Source organism: Melospiza georgiana, chromosome 17, assembly GCF_028018845.1.
Source record: "Melospiza georgiana isolate bMelGeo1 chromosome 17, bMelGeo1.pri, whole genome shotgun sequence".
Taxonomy (NCBI): Eukaryota; Metazoa; Chordata; class Aves; order Passeriformes; family Passerellidae; genus Melospiza; species Melospiza georgiana.
Genome location: NC_080446.1, coordinates 14,533,844 through 14,552,755, shown reverse-complemented (window position 1 = coordinate 14,552,755; position 18,912 = coordinate 14,533,844). Strand labels below are relative to the sequence as shown.

Here is an 18,912-nt window from a genome sequence, read left to right as displayed (position 1 = left end):
GGTGCCTGGCTCAGTGGATGAGGGCTGTGCAGTGCAGCAGTGACAGGGGATGGGTGCCTGGCTCAGTGGATGAGGGCTGTGCAGCAGTGACAGGGGATGGGTGCCTGGCTCAGTGGATGAGGGCTGTGCAGCAGTGACAGGGGATGGGTGCCTGGCTCAGTGGATGAGCTGTGCAGCAGTGACAGGGGATGGGTGTCTGGGAAGCCTCAAGGCTCCGTCCCTTCCCTTCCCTTCGGTAGCGCCAGCACATCCCCCGCTCCCTTCCTGTCCCCCCCGCGTCCTCGGCCGCTGCGGGCGGGACCGGACTCTTATCGCTTTTTTTTTCAGTGGCTTCAGCTCTTCATTTCCGTCCATCTGCCTCCTCCCGTTCCCGTTGGATCTCGGTGCCGGAGCTCCCCTCTTCCCCCGCACCGCCGGGGACTCAGCCCTTCCCCTCTGCCCCAGCACTCCGGCGCTCTGCAGCCTTTCCCTTTCCCCCGGGGGTCTCCAGCCCCTCGCCGCCGCCTGCCCGGGGCTCTGCCGCCCCTTGCCCCGAGGAACCGGCCCGGCCCGGCCCGGCCTCGCCCGCCCGCGTCCCCCGAGACCCCGCTCCCCTCACGGGACCCCCGGCCCCGCCCCGGGGCGGGCCCCGCCCTCTCTGCGCCCGCTCCCATTGGCTGCGGCCCCGGGGGGCGGGGCCGCTTTGTGACGTCACGATCAGCTGTCGGAAGGTGCCGATTTGTGCGGGGGAGCGGCGCGCGCTGGGCAGAACGGCGGGGTCCGCACCGGCACCGGGACGGGCACGGATACCGACACACAGCGGCACCGGGACACGGCACCGGGACACACACACACACCGCACCGGCACTAGCTCAGCGCCTGCCGCCGCCCGGGACACGCAGGGCCGGTGAGTGCCCGCGGGACGGGGTCGGGGCCGGGCCGGGGCTTTGCGGGCCCGCACGGCCCGGGCGGGGAGCGCCCGGCGGGGGCGGGGGCGGCCCGGGACCCCTCGGCTGCGGCCCCCCCGCGCCCGTTGTTTGTTTCTTCTTCACCGGATTAAGATTGGCGGTCGTTCCCCGCTGCCATTGGCTGCGCTGCGGTGACGTCGCCTCATTTGCATTTGACATTGAGACGTCAGAGCGCCCCCCCCGTGTCCCGCCGTGACCCCCGCGCGGGCCGGGCTGGCACCGGGCTGGCACCGGGCTGGCACCGGGCTGGCACCGGGCATTGCCCGCCGTGGGCACGCGGGGCTGCCCGCGCCCGCCGCTGTGCGGCTGTTCTCGGCAGGGAGCGGGCATGTGGCTCCCCCCGTGATGTTTAGACGCGCTCCGGGTGCAAAACGTGGCGGTTTGGAAAAGGAATGTGAAAATATAAATATAAGTGTGTGTCAGTGTATGAAATATGTCATGGAATCACAGAATGAGTCGGTTTGGGTGTGACCTTCAAAATCATCTCGTTCCAACCCCCTGCGGGGGGGGTGTCCTGGGAGGGACACCTTCCTATTCTGTATGTTATATACTGTATAAAATACAGCATATATAGTATACTGCATGAAATAAATTTGTGTAAAGAATGTAAATAGATGTAAATCTCTAACACAAAGTATTATCTATTTAACTTATTTACAGGAAATCCTTGGTGCTTTGGATTTAGATCCCTCTGTCTTTAGATGTCGATTGTCTTTGTAAATCCCCCAGGTTTTATGAGATTCAGGTGCTTTGATGTTTTTGTGGAGTTTGGTTGTGCTGCCCGGGCAGGGGCTGCATGAGGAAGGGGAGGTGCTGGCAGTGCTTGGCTGAGGTTTGTGCCATGGGGCAACTCCCCCACATCCCAGGATGGACCCCTAGGTACCAAACACTGCATCTCCCTCTGCTTTTGCTGTTCTAAGGGCACCTCCTTTGGAACAGCTCACAAAAGTCATAAGTTCTAAAAGGGCAGCTTTCCTCTGGATTTCATGTCTCTCACCTCAGCTTGGCTGAGCCTGGCAGGCCCTGGAAACTAATCCTGCTCCTATCTAGGGGGACTCATTGTGGAAAAACTTGGATTTTGTGGAGTGTAAAAGCAGGTTACAAAGGGCATTTTTGGTCTTGTAATTCTTTTATGCACATAAGCATACATATTTGTACAGGGGAGCTACAGCCCTGCTGAGAGCACCTGAGCAAAGAGACTGGCACCCTGGCACCCCAAAATAGTGGATTAAACCCCCTTGAGCCCAGCAATAGCCAGTGCTGAAGCAGCACCAACGAGGGCTGAGCTGGGCAGGTGCCAAGTGCTGTTGCTTGTTTGGCCAAGGTTTTGCTGGGGTAGGAAACAATCCCAGAAACCCTCCCAGAAACAGGTGTTGGGCTCTGGTACAGGACTGTGCTGGACCTCCTTTCCCACCAGACTTAATCTACAGAGTGCCAAGAACTGTGTTGTTTTTCTCTAAAATAAATCTTTCCTCTCATTTTACATTTCCTCCCCCCAAAATACCCCCCTTCTCCCCCCTCGAACAACAAACCTACCACAAAAAGAGACAAAAGCTGTCTGCTGTAGCTCACTGCCACTGTTGGGAACTCGTTGCGTCAAACTGCTGCTTATCTGCATGAACAAAAAAGGAAAAACAGAGAAGTTTTCCCCCAGGTAATAAAATGGTAACACCTGCTTGTAATTAGGCTGGAAAACCCTGTGACACAGCCTTGTATCTGAGGGGTTTTTAATGCTGATTGCACAGTGAGGGAGCCCTGAGTGGCCTTGGGGGAGCTGCAGGAGCTCGGGGTTCCTGTGCAAGTGCCGTGCTCCGGGGTCTGTTCAGGTCCGTGGCTTGGGGAGGGTGTCAGGCTGGGCTGCTCCCCTGCCTCCCTCCCTCCTCGGGATGCTTCACTCCTCGGGATGCTTCACTCAGCGCATCCCAGAGAGGAAAGCTCTAAAATTTCATAGCGTGGCTCATGGCAAATCTAAAATTTCCAAGATCCTGCCAGCCCCTGGCAGATTTGCCAGGACTGTGTGTGTTGATATCCAGCAGCACGAGGTCACATTTGCCCTTGGGGTAAGGACCTTCGTGCAGCAGTGACAGAGGAGCTGCTGTGAGCGCAGAGAGCAGCTCCAGGAGGAACATCTCCTCATCCTGCAATGTCCTCTCCTTCAGGCAGGATCTGGAGGAGCATGTGGGAGCTCTAGTCCCTGCTGAGACCTTGGACTGGCTGAGGAAAGCGCTTCAGGTTCTGTCTTGGTCTGCCATTGATAAGAAGAGTGTCATGATGAAGAGTTTTTCGGGATTTTTCAAACTGCTCTCTGCCTTCCCCCCCTCTCCCTCCCTGATCTGCCGTGGAAGAGGCTCTGGCTCAGCCTCAGCCTCTCTTCTGCTGGAATCAGTCTGTCCGTGCTGGCAGCACCTCGGGGTGCAGCTCTGCCCTGTGCCCGGGGCTCCCCCAAGGCAATCCATCAGTGGGATCCGCTGGAGCACAGTGATTGTGGGACCTAACTCAGCGTTAATTCAGCCCCACCAAGCTGTGCCAGGCAGGTCCCTGCCAGCTCTGGTCCCTCCTTGTTGGGGAGGCCGGGGACAGCCCAGGGATGATTCACTGGGCATTTCTGGGCTGATGAGCTGAGCTCCCCTGGGCTGCCCAGCTGCCGGGTCCCCTTCTGTGATTTGTGTTTCTGTGCCAGGTTTACGGTTTTCCTGCAAGCAGCACAGCGAGCCTTTGAAACGCTTGTCTAATTTAGGCGAAATGAGTTGAGGATCCCATTTCCCCAGTGGGTTGGAGGAAGGCATCAGGTTTGTACCCTGCCTCCTGCCGGGCTGGCTGCAGGGTGTTCTCAGCTGTGCCGAGCAAGGGCCGCTCCGCTCCGCCCTGCCAGCAGCATCCCTCCCTCCGCCGGGTATTTACGGAAACTTTGGGAGCCCGGTGCCATTTCCAAGGGGAGTTGCTGTTTCCTTGCCCGCTGGGACTCGTGCGAGCCGCCGGGCGCTGCAGCTCCTGCCCCGAGCCCCTGCCCCGAGCTCCTGCCTGATCTCCCTGCCCCGAGTTCCTGCCTGATCTCCCTGCCCGAGCTCCCGCCCCGAGCCCCTGCCCCGATCTCCTGCCCGAGCTCCTGCCCCGAGCTCCAGCCCCGAGCTCCTGCCCCGATCTCCTGCCCGAGCCCCTGCCCCGATCTCCTGCCCGAGCTCCTGCCCCGCGTTCCTGCCCCGAGCTCCTGCCCCGAGCTCCAGCCCCGCGTTCCTGCCCCGAGCTCCTGCCCCGAGCTCCTGCCCCGAGCTCCAGCCCCGCGTTCCTGCCCCGAGCTCCTGCCCCGAGCTCCAGCCCCGCGTTCCTGCCCCGAGCTCCTGCCCCGAGCTCCTGCCCCGAGCTCCTGCCCCGAGCCCCTGCCCCGATCTCCTGCCCGATCTCCCAGCCCCGAGCTCCCGGCCCGAGCTCCAGCCCCGAGCCCCAGCCCCGATCTCCCAGCCCCGAGCTCCCGGCCCGAGCTCCCGGCGCCTCCCGGGCCCTGCTGCCCTCCTGCTCCCTGTTCGCAGCTCCCGGGGTTATTTGCAGCCACGGTGACTCACAAAACTAATTATTGTGTCGAGGTTGCTGAAGGGGGAAAAATAACTTAATGCATTGTGGTTTCCTTACTTCCACTTTAAATTGAATATTTTTAATACCTTCTGGCTTGCTGTGAAATGCTGTTGGACTTTCTGGAAGGATTCTGATGGGCACGATTCCCTTAGAAACTTGAGTGTCCCTGGTGGGCTGTGCCCTTGTGCTAGCAGAGCCTGGGGAGGATGGCATCTGTCCCGTGGTGGTGCCCCAGCTCTGGCAGGGCACAGGGGCTCAGTGGGTGCATTCTGGGCAGCTCAGCCCCAGCAGTGTGGCACAGAGGCAGTCAGTCCCCTTGTGTCCTGAGCAGGGACACCTGGGACACGCCTCCCCTGCAGATGTGGGACACCTGCAGACACAGGAGGGCTGGGAGAAGGGACCTGAGAGGAAGAGAAGGCATCTCCTGGTCCAGACTGGCTCTGTGGGCACCGCCTCTGCCTGGTGACCAGGCACAGATTGTTCTCAGTCCCCTGTCAGGGACACAATCGGGTCCCTCCTGTGCTGCAGCTCCCATTGAGGCTGCCAGCCCTCCATGCCCTGGTGTAAATGGGGAAAATGTTTGCTGCAGGGAAGGCAGAGGCACTCCAGATACCTGGATAAACTTCAGGGCTTAATCTGCTGCTGGCTGCTCCAGAGAGAAGTGCTTGGAACGTGCAGGGATGGAGGTGGCATGTGGCCATCTCACTGGGCAGGAGCTGGCCAAGGAGTCTCTGGTCTTGTGAAGGACTGGGAGGTCACCCAAGCCTTCTGCAATGAGCTGATGGATGAGCTTGGTGGCTGCCAGGGAGGGCCTGGAGGGTCTCCTAGGCCAGGAGCTGCTCCTTTCTATGGGGGTGGGAGAGTGCAGACTCACAGAGTGCTTGGGGTTGGGAGGGACCTTACAGAGCATCTCATTCCACCCCTGCCATGGCAGGGACACCTCCCACTGTCCCAGGCTGCTCCAAACCCATCCAGCCTTGGGCACTGCCAGGGATCCAGGGGCAGCCACAGCTGCTCTGGGCACCCTGTGCCAGGGCCTACCACCCTCACAGGGAGGAATTCCTTTCCAATATCCCATCTGACCCTGCCCTCTGGCAATGGGAAGCCATTCCCTGTGTCCTGTCCCTCCATCCTGTGTCCCCAGTCCCTCTCCAGCCCTCCTGGAGCCCCTTCAGGCCCTGGGAGGGGCTCCAAGGTCTCCCTGGAGCCTCCTCTCCTCCAGATGAGCACCCCCAGCTCTGCCAGCCTGTCCCAGAGCAGAGGGCTCCAGCCCTTGGAGCATCTTTGTGGCCTCTCCTGGACTCACTGCAGCAGCTCCACATCCTTCTGGTGCTGGTTCCCCAGGGCTGGGGCAGCTCTGCAGGTGGGGCCTCACCTGGGTGGGCAGAGGGGCAGAATCCCCCCTGACCTCTGCCCATGCTGTGGGATCAGCCAGGGCAGGGTTGGTTCCTGGGCTGCCAGTGCCCATGGCCGGGTCACATCCAGTTGGTCACCAGCAGCACCCCCAGGTCCTTGTCCCAGGGCTGCTCCCCACACAGCCATTCCCAGCCTGACCCAGGGGCAGGCCCTGCCCTTGGCCTGGCTGAGCTCCATGAGGTTCACGTGAGCTCCCCCAGCCTGCCCAGGACCCTCTGGGTGCCCCATCCCTGAGCTGACTGCCCCACACAGCTGCTGAGAGCCCTGGAGCTTCATCCTGCTGCTTCAGCCTGAGGTTTTCAGAGACAGGGTAAAGTGGGGGGGAGGATTAGTGCTCATTTTGGCCCTTGCCTGCATTTTGGCCTCACTCCTGCCTTCACCCTGCAGGTTTGGTCCTGAAAGCTTTGCAAGGAGCTTCCTGCAGCTCCCTGGGCACCACCATGGGGCAGGTCCTGCCATTATAGCCCACCCGTGGCACAGTCTCTTGCAGCCCCCACATTCCCTGGCTTGGGGAGGGTGACAGCTGGAGATTTACTTGAATTCTTTGGGGAATGATCCTTTAAAATGATCCATTTCAAGTTTTGCTCTTAGGGAAGGTTTTAATTCTCTCCCACTTCCTCCACAGCTATGGCAGCTGCCTGTGAGCCCCTGTGCCTTAACTTAAGAAGTTACATTTGGGAGAGAGGACAGTCAAAAATAATGGTGTCTGTTGTGTCCTCAGAAAAAACAAATTACCCCTGGGTTGTGGTGGACCTGAGGAATCCAGGTACCTCACTTCCCTTCCTGTGATTTTCTGGGGAGTAGTCCCTAAGCAGGCAGGTGCTCTGAGCTGTTCCTGGGGGAGCAGCTTTCCTGCTGTCCTGTGAAAGCTTTTATCATCATTTAAAAAAGGAAAACTAAAATATCATCATTTAACAAAGGAAAACAAAAAGGTTTTGACCGTGTCCATGGCCCTTTGACCTTGAGCTTGCTGGAGGGTGAGCCCCTGGCAGGGGCTGCAGAGCATGGGAAGCCCTCGGTGCAGCCAGACATTCCAGGCTGTCTTAGGGACAATCCCTGCCTGCCCCAGCCCTGCCCTGTGCTGCCTGCTTGGGAGCTTTTCTGGGTGACCCTGCCCTGGCAGCCAAAGTGGGGCCACTCTCTGCCCCTGTCCCTGTGTGCCAGACCTTGTCCCCAGCTCTGCTCTTGGGTGACATCCAGATCTGGGCAGGGACAAGAATGACACTGAGAGCAGTGCCAGTGTCCTCCTTGTGTGGTGGGCTTGGGCACAGCACAGGGGACCCTGCTGTCCCCAGCCCCACTGTGTCACCCCGAGGACCTCCCTGGTGGCACTGGGCTCAGCTTTGGCTCAGCCCTTCTGCCAGCCTGGCGCTGCCCCAGCTCAATGAGCACATGAGCCATGAGCCCACTGCTGGCCTCACACTGAGCCACAGGGACTGACCCTAGTGACCCCAGTGACCCCCGTGACCCCCGTGACCCCATGCCTGCCCCAGCCTGTCCTGCCCGGGCACCTGGGGAGCAGCAAACAGCGGGAGACTCTGGGACATCACCAGCAGGAGCCTGGGGGCTGTGGAGCTTCTGCCACAATTAGATATTTAATAAACATCTGAAATAATGAATATTCATGTCATATTAAAAGGTGTTTGCTGCCTAGGTGGGTGCTCAGGCAGGTGCCAGGTTTCCAGGCTGGGCTGGTGCTGAGGCCATCCCACCCTCGGGGCTGCCAGGGTGGCCTTTGCCAGTCTGAGCTGCTCCTGGGGCACGTGGGCATCCTGTGAGCTGGGAGTGGAGCACACCAGAGTGCAGCCAGGGCCCAGCTGGGCACCAGCCCCTCTGTGGGGTGTTCCCCCACTTACCTGGATGTGCTTTGGTGATCCAGGGGCAGGGGGTGTCTGGCTGATTTCACTGATGGCACTGCAGGGTCCCAGCGTGGCCCTGGGGGCTGTGGGCTCAGAGAAACCACTCTGCCATGTCTCAGTGCCCAACCCCTCCCTGCTCAGTGCCTGCAGGGAAGCCAGGGACCCTCTCAGGACACAGAGCAGAGAGCCCTCCTGTCGCAGACATCTTTTCTGAAAAATCCTTTCCTTAGGATTTTTCCTCCTGAGAAGCTGAGAGGCCTCAGGAACAAAATGTAACCAATGGTTATGTGCTGCTGTGGAATGCAACAGGTGCATCTGTGATTGGTCTCATGTGGTTGTTTCTAATTAATGGCCAATCACAGTCAGCTGGCTTGGACAAGCCTTTGTTATCATTCCCTTTTATTATTAGCCAGCCTTCTGATGAGAACCTTTTCTTCTATTCTTTTAGTATAGTTTTAATATAATATATATCATAAAGTAATAAATCAAGCCTTCAGAAACATGGAGTCAGATCCCCATCTCTGCCCTCATCCAAGCACCCCTGTGAACACGGTCACATCCTCCCTGACTCCTGCTCCTCCTGGCGAGTCTTCACAAGCCTCAGCTGAGCCATCCCCGAGTGGGTGGGGAGGTGGGCTGGAGCCCTGAGCTCTGCAGGGGCAGGGCTGTGGCTCCTGGGCTGCCTTGTGCCCCTGGGCAATGGGAGTCACCAGGACCTGCTCTGGGGACAGGTGGTGTCCCCCTGCTGCCCTGCCCTGCCATGCCAGGGAGGGGGAGCTGGCTGTGCCAGGGCTGCCTCCTGCTCCATCACTGCCTTCTGCAGCTGGAGGTCTGAGAGCAGAGCCCTGAGCTCCCGGGGATCCCAGCCCTTTGGTTCCTCATTTTCTGTGTTGTAGAGCAGATGTTGCTCCTCCCAAGGCACCTGAGAGACTGCAAAAGGCATTTCCATCCCACAGGGATGAAGGAAAGAGTGCCTGAGGCTCAGAACTGCAGTGCTTGGCAGGGTGCTGGGACTGGGGGGGCAGCAGGGCTGAGCAAGGACTTCTCCTGCTGGAGGGCTGGGCTGTGCATGGGCACGTGGTGCCCCTGTACCCTTCCCATGCCACGCTGCCTGCAGCACATGGGCTTTCCCTGGGTGCAGCATCCCTCGAGCTCCATGGCCCCTTGGTCCTGACCTGGGCTTTGCCATGAGCTGGGGATTGACCCTTTCAATGCACCCACCTCAGTGTGCCAAGCACGGCAGCACCCAGCTGTCCCTCTCACTGCACTGAGCTCCTGCTGGCATTTCGGGGCCTTTTCGTGCCCTTGTAACGTCTCTGGACCAAGAGGCACACAAATAACACACAAATAACACTCTGCACCTTCTGGCTGCCCCTCCTGTGCCTTGCCAGGAGCTTGGCAGGCATCAATGAAATGAATGAGTGCTGAGCTCCCCCCACACTGGAGGGAGTCTGATTTCCCAGGTGTGAAAAACGCCAATCACTTGTTTTTAAAATTTTAAAAGTTTAATAGTAATAAAATGGTTATAAAAACAGCAATACAATTAGAATAATAATAATTTGGACAATTTGGATTAGGACAATATGAGACAATAGAAACAAAGAGTTATGGACAGTCTGGGTATCTCTTTCTGGGCAGCACAAGCCCGAAAAAGGCCCCACACTAACAAAGGATTAACCCTTAAAAGCAACAGCCTGTTGCATATTCATACACCTCATCCATGGTGCATAAATTCCATTCAAACACAGGATTCTGTCTGGTCAGTGTCAGCTTCTTCCTCTGAATCCTGACAACGCCTTCGAGGTGGGAAGAAGTTCATTTCTTCTGATAAGAGAGCAAGAAATTCTTTTTCTCTGAAAGATTTGGGTGTCCTGTGGCTGCTATCTTGCTGTGATTTCTTTCTTTAAAAAAAGTATCTTACATAGCATAGTTTCTATTTTAAAATTTTTTATAACTTAAAACTATATTTAACACACTACTTAAGAGAACTAATACAGCATAACTTTCTAACACAACATATTCACTTTAATATTTGCAAAAAGCCAATCATAAAATTGGCATTGTTCACACCAGGCATAAAACAGTGATGAGCTGAGCAGAGGGGAAGCAGAGACCCACAGAGGGCTGGGATGAGAGGCTGGGTGTGAACAACAGTGTGTGCTGGCAGCCCAGAGAGGCAGCAGCATCCTGGGCTTGTCCCCACAGCGTGGGCAGCAGATGGGGGGGATTCTGCCCCTCTGCCCACCCAGGTGAGGCCCCACCTGCAGAGCTGCCCCAGCCCTGGGCACCCAGCACCAGAAGGGTGTGGAGCTGCTGCAGTGAGTCCAGGAGAGGCCACAAAGATGCTCCAAGGGCTGGAGTCTGTCAGGTCTGGAGCCTGACTGGGAGAGCTGAGGGTGCTCACCTGGAGGAGGCTCCAGGGAGACCTTGGAGCTCTTTCCAGTGCCTAAAGGGGCTCTGAGAGATCTGGAAAGGGACTTGGGAAAAGGGACTGGAGTGACAGGACACAGGGAATGGCTTCCTACTGCAAGAGGGCAGGGTGAGATGGGATATTGGAAAGGAATTGTTCCCTGTGAGGGTGGCAGGCACTGGCACAGGGTGCCCAGAGCAGCTGCGGCTGCCCCTGCATCCCTGGCAGTGCCCAAGGCCAGGCTGGATGGGTTTGGAGCAGCCTGGGATGGTGGGAGGTGTCCCTGCCAGGGCAGGGGGTGGGATGAGATGGGACTTCAAGGTCCCTCCCAGTCCAAACCAGTCTGGCATTCTGTGACAGTGCTGTCCTCGTCCTGCCTGCTGCCAGGAGCTTGGCGTGTTTGCCTGACCTGGGGCCACTGTGTGCTCTGTCCCTGCCAGCTCCTGGGCCTGGGTCTCCTGGGACACCCCAGCCATGAGGATGGGGCCACAGTGAGGGGCTTGGCACAGGTGGGGGCTGCAGGGCTCAGGCACCCAGGGCTGCTTCAGTGCAGCACCAGCTGGGACAGCCATGGCACAGATCGGTGCCAGGGGCACCTTTTGCTGTCCCCTTGAGCCCACCTGAGCCCCTGGGACGCAGGAGGGCCACACTGCCAGCCTGTTTTAATGTGCTGTTCCTTTTTCTCTCCCTGTTCCAGGCCTTTGCACTGAAGCCAAGTGAAGCACCTCTCAACTGCACTGCACACTGCTCAGCTGGGATTCCTGTGGCAGCCAAACCTCCCTGTCACTGACACCCCGAGAGCTCTTTCTCCCCTCCCTGCCCATCTCTCCTGTCTGTGCCTGGGAGCTGGTGCTCAGCAGTAGCTCTGTCTCCCTGCCCATCCTGCTGGACTGCTCCCCACCATGTTTCAGCGTCTCACCAGCCTCTTCTTCAGTGACAGCAGCACGCCAGAGGGCCTGGAGGAGCCCAAACCCTTTGTGGAGGAAGAAGAGGAGGAGGATGGCTGGCTCATAATTGATCTTGCAGGTGAGCAAAGCAGCAGAACTGTCTTCCCACAGCCTCTGCTGCACCTTGTCTCTCCAGAGCTGGGCAAATCCTTACATCAGCAGATGAGCTGACACCACATGGGAGCAGTTCTGCCCTTCATTTTCTCTCCCCTGGTCCCCATGCTCTGCCATGGTCACTGCAGCAGCCTCTGACCTGCTCCTCCTTTTCCCTTTGCTCTCCCAGGGATGGTTCTCAACTTTCTGCCAGTGTGGGAGCAGCATCAGCATCTCCAGCTGGGGCTGCTGCTGCCCAGAGGCCTCCAGGAGCCTCCATGGCAGGAGGGGAGCCTGGCAAGGCAGGGACATCACCAGAGCTTTGGGGTGATGCTGCCCAGGGGGATCCCAGGCTGGGCAGTGCCATGCCTGGGCTGAGCTGTGCCCTGGGCAGCAGCCCTGTTCCCCTGCTCCAGGAGCAGCCAGGCTCAGCTGCTCCTGCCCTGCCCTGCTGAAAGCACACAGGAGCTGTTCCCCTGGCAGGGATGGGGCTGTCCCCATGGCAGGGCAGGGGGCAGTGGTGCCTGTTCCAGCTGGGCATGTGCCACCAGGGATCTGCCATGCTTGGGTCATTTGAGAGGAGTAAATCTCAGCTTCCAAGGGGGTTGTCTTCCCAAATTGTTCCCACTGTCCATGCCAAGCACAAGGGATTTGACACCGGGTGCCTGTACCTAGAGAGCCCACAGGGCTCCCCATTCCCAGAGCATCCCCAGCCCTGTGTAACACCAAGCAGGCACATTGAATTCCTCCTGTGCAGATCTTCTCCAGCTCTCTTCAGACCTTGGGAGTTTCTGTTGTAGATTGATGACTCAGCCAATTGCAATGATGTTTTTATGACCTTTTCCTTACAAATGCAGCAGCAATCAGAGACAAAGCCTCCTGCCTGTGCAGGAGCTCCTGAGGCTGTGCTCTGCTTTGGTAGCCCCTGGTTGGTTGTGAGGCCCCAGCTCAGGGAGCACAGATGTGTCCTCCAGGTTTAGGAGGAGGAGTTTGTCCTCCCTCTTGCAGGCAGCAGGTCTCTGGGCAGATGTTCCCTGCCTGTTTTTGTTATTCAAGTTGTTCATTAGGGTGTTTTTCCCATATGCAGTGACCTGGAGAAGGGACCAGAGCAGGGACAAGACTTGGATGGGGCACAGGGCCAGCCCCATGTGTGGTGGAGCACTGGAGAGCTGTCGGAGGTGATGGGTGGTGTGGGCATGGGCAGCTGGGGAGGCTTCCCCGTGCTCTGGGCATTCAGGTGCCTGAGCAGGGAGGGCCAGGGCAGTGCCATGGCAGGGGGTTGTTGCAGGGAGGTCCCTGGAGCAGTGGGCATGCAGCTGCCACGTGTCAGGGCCAGCTGGCAGCAGCTGCAGCGAGCCTAAGGCATGCCAGGAGGAGCCAGGAGCTTCCCCAGCCAGAGAAATGCCGTGCCCTGATCCCTGGCTCGAGGCTGCAGATGGCTCACAGGGGACCAGGGCCTGACTCTGGCACAAAGCACTCCCACGTTTTCCCAGGGAAGTGCCTCAGCTCTCGGTGCAGCGCTGGCTTCAGCAGAATGGCACCCTGCTGCCAACTCAGCTGCACTCTGTTCCCACAGCACCCCCTCAGCAGTGGGGGACCAGATTCCTTCAGCTCTATTTCTGGGCCTTGAGTTATACAAACACTCCAAGAACCAAACTGGGAGCCCCATCCTTTCCCTTGGAGCTGTGGGGGCAGCAGCTGCTCCCGGCCTGGCTCCCTCCCAGCAGCAGACAGGCAGCCTAGGGAGCCTCAGGATTCAGCCTGGTCATTGCCCCCTGTGTTGCAAAAGGCACCAGAATTACTCAGACCTCCCTGGAATGTTTCTGATGCTGCTCCTGCCCCCTTGCTTAGCCTGGCCCTTGCTCAGCACCCCGGGAGAGAGCAAAGAGCATTTCCCAGGATGTGGCTGCATCACTGAGGTACTTGAGGATCCCAAACTATTGCTTTGTGACATTCAACCCCACCTTGGCAGAGCATGGGCACGGTGCCCAGGATGCTCTCTGTGCCCTTTGTGGGAGCTCTGCTCCAGCCCAGCTCCGTGCCTGTCCCCAGGCTGACAAACAATCTCCAGCCCGGCATGTCAGCAGCTATTAATAGGCTGATATCCTCTGACCTGGAGAAAGGCATTCTCCTCTTTGGAAGGCCAACTGTGGCCTGTCCTGAGCCCTGGGCTGGGGCATCAGCTGCAGGAGGAGCTGGGGATGCACCGAGCCAGGAATGCCCAGCCCCACACTCGGTTTCTCCACACAAGAACAGTTTCACCTGTGCTTCCTTCTGCTCCTCATCCAGCTGCAGGATCCATGTAGATACTGCAGTGCCTCCCCCCTCACCAGTGCCCTCAAATCCCCCCAATGAGCCTGGCAATGGGTGTGGGCATCCCCACGTTTGGTGCCCGCTCCTGCCCATTGCAGCCCCAGCAATGCCAGCGCAGGCAGCCGAGAGCAGCGGCGGCCCGGGAGCGGCTGCCGGGCAGGGGTGGGAAGGGAAGGCACGGGGGGCTCGGGGGGTGTCAGCCTCTGCATCAGCCGCTCAACATTTGGCCTCTAACAGGCTGGAGTTGAAGGCACAGTGAAAACCTTTGCTGAAGAATTTATTCCCATGATTTCTTCCAGAGAAAAGGTGTGGACTGTTTTTGTGCTGTGTGTGCTCGGTTTCCGTGTTTGCGAGCGCTGGGTGGTGTTTGTGAGCACCGGCGTGTCGGCATTCCCGGCCCGGCCCGGCCCGGCTCGGCTCGGGTGCCATCAGAGCGGGGAAAGCAGCGTTTTTCACTGCCTGAATTCTCCTCTCCTTTTGAGAAGGAAGAAGCCCCTTGCTGCCGTGAACGCCGCGGTGCGGCAGCTCTGTGCCTCGAGCGGGGGTTCGGCGGGCCCGGCGCGCCGAGTGCCGGCCGTGGGTGTCTCTCGCACTAACGATGCCCCTTTCTCTCCCTCTCCCTCCCTCCCTCCCTCCCTGCCCCGTCCGTGGTGTGTGTGTGTCCCCGCTGCCCCGCATGGCTCCGCTCCCCGCCCCAGGCAGCCGCGCCCGCCCCGGCCCCGCTCGCCGCGCTCCCGCCGGCGGCCCCGGGCGCTCGGCGCGGCCCCGCCCGGCGCCCCCCGGCCCGGCTGCTGCCCCGGCCCCGGCCGCTCCCTGCTTGATGGACGAGAGTTGGTTTGTCACCCCTCCCCCCTGTTTTACTGCAGAGGAGCCCGGCCCCGACGGCGTGGGGAGCAGCCCCATGGAGGACCTGCTCATCGAGCACCCCAGCATGTCGGTGTACGTGACCAGCACCCTCGAGGTGGACGGGGAGGGCCCCGAGGACGAAGCCGCAGAGTGAGTGCGCTGAGAGAGTGTTGGGGGGCAGCAGCCCCAGCACCCACGGAGGGACCAGCGCTGGTCCTGCCGTCCCAAATCCCTGCCCACAGCCAGGAATGTTTCACCCACGGACGGAGCGTGGCAGTGGGGGCCATCAGAGCCCCACACCCACCTCAGGGAACACTGCATATGTGGCACGGTGCCCCAGCTGTCACCATGCATGGCTGGCAGCCCCCGTGTCCAAAACCCTCTGCCAAGGGGTCTCAGTAGCATATTTGGATGGCCATGGCTGCAGGACACGAGCTTGGCACAGGGACAGGGCTGCATTCGTCTCCCCTGCCCTTAGCAGGGTCTCCTGGCATGGCCACCTCTGCCAAGGCCACTCCTGCCAATGCCAGTGCCACCTGTCACCTGTCCAGGGGGAGTTGCCAGGCAGGGCTTACACCAGGGGTTTGCATAGGCATGGCCCAAGCAAAGCAAGCCCAATGGGACGGGGTGGCCCTTAGGCACAGTGGCCACTGAAGACCCCCAGGTCCTTCAGGCAGGAGGGTGCTGTGGCCCTCCTCAACCACCTGCCTGTCCCCAGACTGGCCCAGCATGGGGGTGGGTGTCCCACAGCTCTGGGGAGTGGGACACTTCTCCTTGCCCCAAACCCCAGCCCAGCAGTGGGGAAATTAAACAGAAATGCCCCAAATAGCCCCTTTGCCCCCCAGGCCTGTGGGCTGGAGCTCTCCACACCCATTTCTGGGGCCACATCCTGGAGCTCTGTCCTCCCCCAGGGCCGCTCTCCCCTGCCCTGCAGCCCCCAGGGAAAGCCTGGAGCGTGCCCATGCTCAGCCTGACTGCTGCTGGGCAAGCCCTGGCTGCCAGGGGGGTGCCATGGGGTCCCAGCTCTCCCCCAGTCCCAGCCCTCCAACTCCTCCCCTGCAGCCCCTCAGTGGGGCAGGGGAGGAGTAAGAATTTGGGGTGAGCTTTGCTCCAGGCCAGGAAACTGTTCCTGGTTAGGGGCCAGCATTCCTAGTTGGGGGGTGCTATTCTTGGCTAGACAATACCATTCTTGGTTAGGTGACACTGGTCCTGCCTAGTGGACACCATTCCTGTCTAGGTGACACCATTCCTTCAGGACCTGTCTCTTTCCCAAGTCACCCTGAGGGCCACAGCTTGATGTCCAGAGTGGACAGAGTGTTCTGGAGTGCCTCAGTGCTGGAGGGGGCAGAGAAGGGCTAAAGGGAACCTGAGATAGCCAAGGCTCCAGAGGGGTCACTGTGGGACGGAGACAGACCAGGCTCAAGGGGCTCAGACGCAGTGGAGCTCTTGGTGGTGTCTTGATTTTTTCGGGTGTCTCAGAGCCAGCCTTGCTGGGGCATCGCTCTGCTCGGCAGGCCCTGGGGCAGGAGGGCCCTGGGGCAGGAGGGCCGTGGGGCAGGAGGGCTGTGGGGCTGTGGGGCCGTGGGGCAGGAGGGCTGTGGGGCTGTGGGGCCGTGGGGCAGGAGGGCCGTGGGGCCGTAGGGCAGGAGGGCCATGGGGCAGGAGGGCAGGAGGGCCGTGGGGCCGTGGGGCAGGAGGGCCATTGGGCAGGAGGATGGTGGGGCAGGAGGGCTGTGGGGCCGTAGGGCAGGAGGGCTGTGGGGCAGGAGGATGGTGGGGCTGGAGGGCAGGAGGGCCGTGGGGCCTGAGGTCGGTGCCCGGTGTGCCCCCCGTGCCGGGCCGGGCCCGGTGCTGACGCCGCTGTCTCCGCTGTCTCCGCAGGGACGCTCCGGAGGCGCGGCCGGAGCCGCCGGTGCCGCAGCGCGGGCGGGCGCTGCCGGTGAAGGCGGCGGCGCTGGACAAGGCGGGGCAGGCGCAGCGGGCGCAGCGGGCCCGGCAGCTGGCGGAGCGGCACCGCCTGGCCCAGAAGGCGCTGCAGCGGCAGAACCGGGCCCGGCAGCGCCCGCCCCGCCGCGCCAAGCAGCTCCCGGGGGCCTTCGTCCACCAGCCCTGCCAGCGCCACTGCAACTACTGACCTCGCTCCGCCGCCCAGGGCTGCCCCGGCCGCGGCCCCGGGAGCGGCCCCCACGGACACCGGGACACGGCGGCGGCTTCGCTCCGCGCCCCGCGCCCGCACGCCTGACCCGCGCTCTCATCTTCCCCCCGTCCCTTCACCGCGACCCCGGAGCCGCCGGCATGGAGCCCACGCTGCCCTGCCCAGCGTTCCCGGGGAAATCGGAATTCCCGGTGAAATCACCCGTTCCTGAAATCACCCGCTCCCCGTGAAACCCGTCTGTCCTGATAAGCCTGTGACATCAGTGCCTTTCCTCACATCATGACTCCATGTACAGCCTGGCTGGGAGGTCACAGAGACATCGAGCGGGAGTGACAAGAGCAATGAAGCCACAAGATTTGGGATTTTTAGGAAAATCTCATCAACGACACTAAATATTGCTTCCGCCCTGCAAAACCAGCAAACACTCCTCCCCCTCCTTGATTTCTTAGCTACATTTTACCGTGATAAGATAACGCCCCACTGCCAGTCCTGAAGGGGCCTGTGGTTGAAAGCACTGGTGGAATCTCCATGGCTGGGTCAGCCAGGCAGCTCCTGGTGCCTCACGGTGTTGTTTTTTTTTTTTAACAACCTTAAAAGGAATCTCAGGAATCAAAGCACCGTCCCAGCGCCGCGCCGGAGCCTTGGCAGCCGTGCCAGGAGGGGTGCCCAGCCTGGGGTGGCATCACCGTGGCTGGGAGTCCCCTCTGAGCAGCCCTTTGGCTCTGGAGCAGTGACTGCCCCGGCCCCAGCTGTGTCCCAGGGGTACCCCTGTATCTGTGTGTGTGTTTCTCTCTGTTCCTGGACGCCCAGAGGAGGCTCTGTCGAGCCGAGGGTCGCTGTCTGCCCGGTGTTTGTCCCCAGCAGGGGACAGGAGGCAGGATCTGCACAGCTTCCCCCAGGTGGCCAAAGCACGTCTGTGGTGGTGGTGAGGAGATGCTGAAGAGGAGGCTGGAGGGAAGAGGCTGAAGTAAGGACAAAGATGGATCTGGGAGCCACTGCAATGGGTCAGGATGGGGCAGGCCTGAGTGAGAGGATTTCTGTAACAGGAGCTGTGACAGAGGCATCTTCTTTCCCCGCTGAACATGGCATCCTTTCCGTCCATCCCCATGGCCCTCCTGCCCCTTTCCTGTGAAGGGCCAAATTCACTGCTAGGCAATGCTAATTTCTAATGTAAATCCTTCCTCTCTCCCTGATGGACTCCTTTTGCCTTTGGAAGAACATGGTCCAGGCTTTTCACTGGCTCCAGCACCAGCTGAGACAGCTTCAAATCCAGCAGAAATTTGCTGATCTCTCCCAGTTTGCTCCTTTTAGGAACTGGTTTTGTATCCTCTGCCCTGGGAAAGTGTCCTGCTCGTGACCACAGCCTGGATTCCCACCCTCTGAGACAAGACTCCCCCACAACACTCCAGAAAATTCTGATTTCAGCGGAGGTTCTTCCACTCACCGTGTTGCATCCCTTAATATCAGCTGGGGATCTTGCCTGAAGGACTTGTGGTGAGCCCAAACTGAGACAGCTGATAGTTATTAATTCTTTTAATGAGATTAGAGCCAAAATGAACCTTCTTACTAGCAACAGCCCCTAGCTCCGGGCCGGGCAGCCTGGGCCATGGCAGCTGCTGCTGCTGCTCCCCTGCAGCATTTCCCCTTCCCAGCTCTGCCTCGGCTTTCCCAGAGCTCCATCCCGAGAGGGGAACGGCGAGCCCTCGGCATTGCCCCGCAGCCTCTGTCCCTGAGAGCCCCCGAGATCGCCCTGCAGTGAAGAGATGGCATCTGCTGACTCCGGGGCAGCGTTTACATCCCGGGGCTTCCTGGGCTTCACACTCAATGCCTTTGTTTGCCCTGCAGCGGTGCCTGGGCTGGGCTGGGAGCAGGGCAGGGCGGCGGCTGAGCCCGGCTGTGATGGGGAATTTCCTCTCTGGCCCCAGCACACACCAAGAAGGGCAGAAGCCAAGCACTGTGCAGCCCCCAGCTTGGTCTCACTGCAGATTCTGCTGCTGCCAGTCCCTCTGGAGCACTCCAGCACGCAGAGGCTGGCTGTGCCCCCTGCCCCCTCACAGCTCCCAGAGGAACAGGCTGGGGCAGCTGTGGCCCCAAGCAGATCCTGCCCTGTCTCACCTGCCAGGCTCTCCTGTGCCTGCCCAGCTGCTGGAGATGGCACCCCAGGAGAAATCCCTTATGGAAATCCTCCCGTGCACCCTTCTCCTCTGCCGTGTGCCTGGGGATTTGTCTCAGCCTGGCACTGCCACCAGCACCCAGCCCCCAGTGCCCATTTCAAACAGGTGACCTTCTTCCTCTGTCCCAGTTTTCAGAAGCAAATTCAAACTCTTTCTGTGCCAGTCTGAGATGTCTTTCATCA

General features: G+C 59.9%; 1 protein-coding gene across 1 annotated transcript; it reads left to right on the top strand.

The window, feature by feature from the left end:
- Positions 1–771: 771 nt before the first annotated feature.
- On the top strand, positions 772–16,535 carry TP53INP2 (tumor protein p53 inducible nuclear protein 2). The gene is made up of 4 exons (XM_058036432.1): positions 772–886; positions 10,900–11,228; positions 14,254–14,551; positions 16,283–16,535. The coding sequence occupies exons 2-4, from the start codon at positions 11,105–11,107 to the stop codon at positions 16,533–16,535; spliced, it is 675 nt and encodes a 224-aa protein (XP_057892415.1). The 5' UTR covers positions 772–886; positions 10,900–11,104.
- The last annotated feature ends 2,377 nt before the right edge of the window (positions 16,536–18,912 follow it).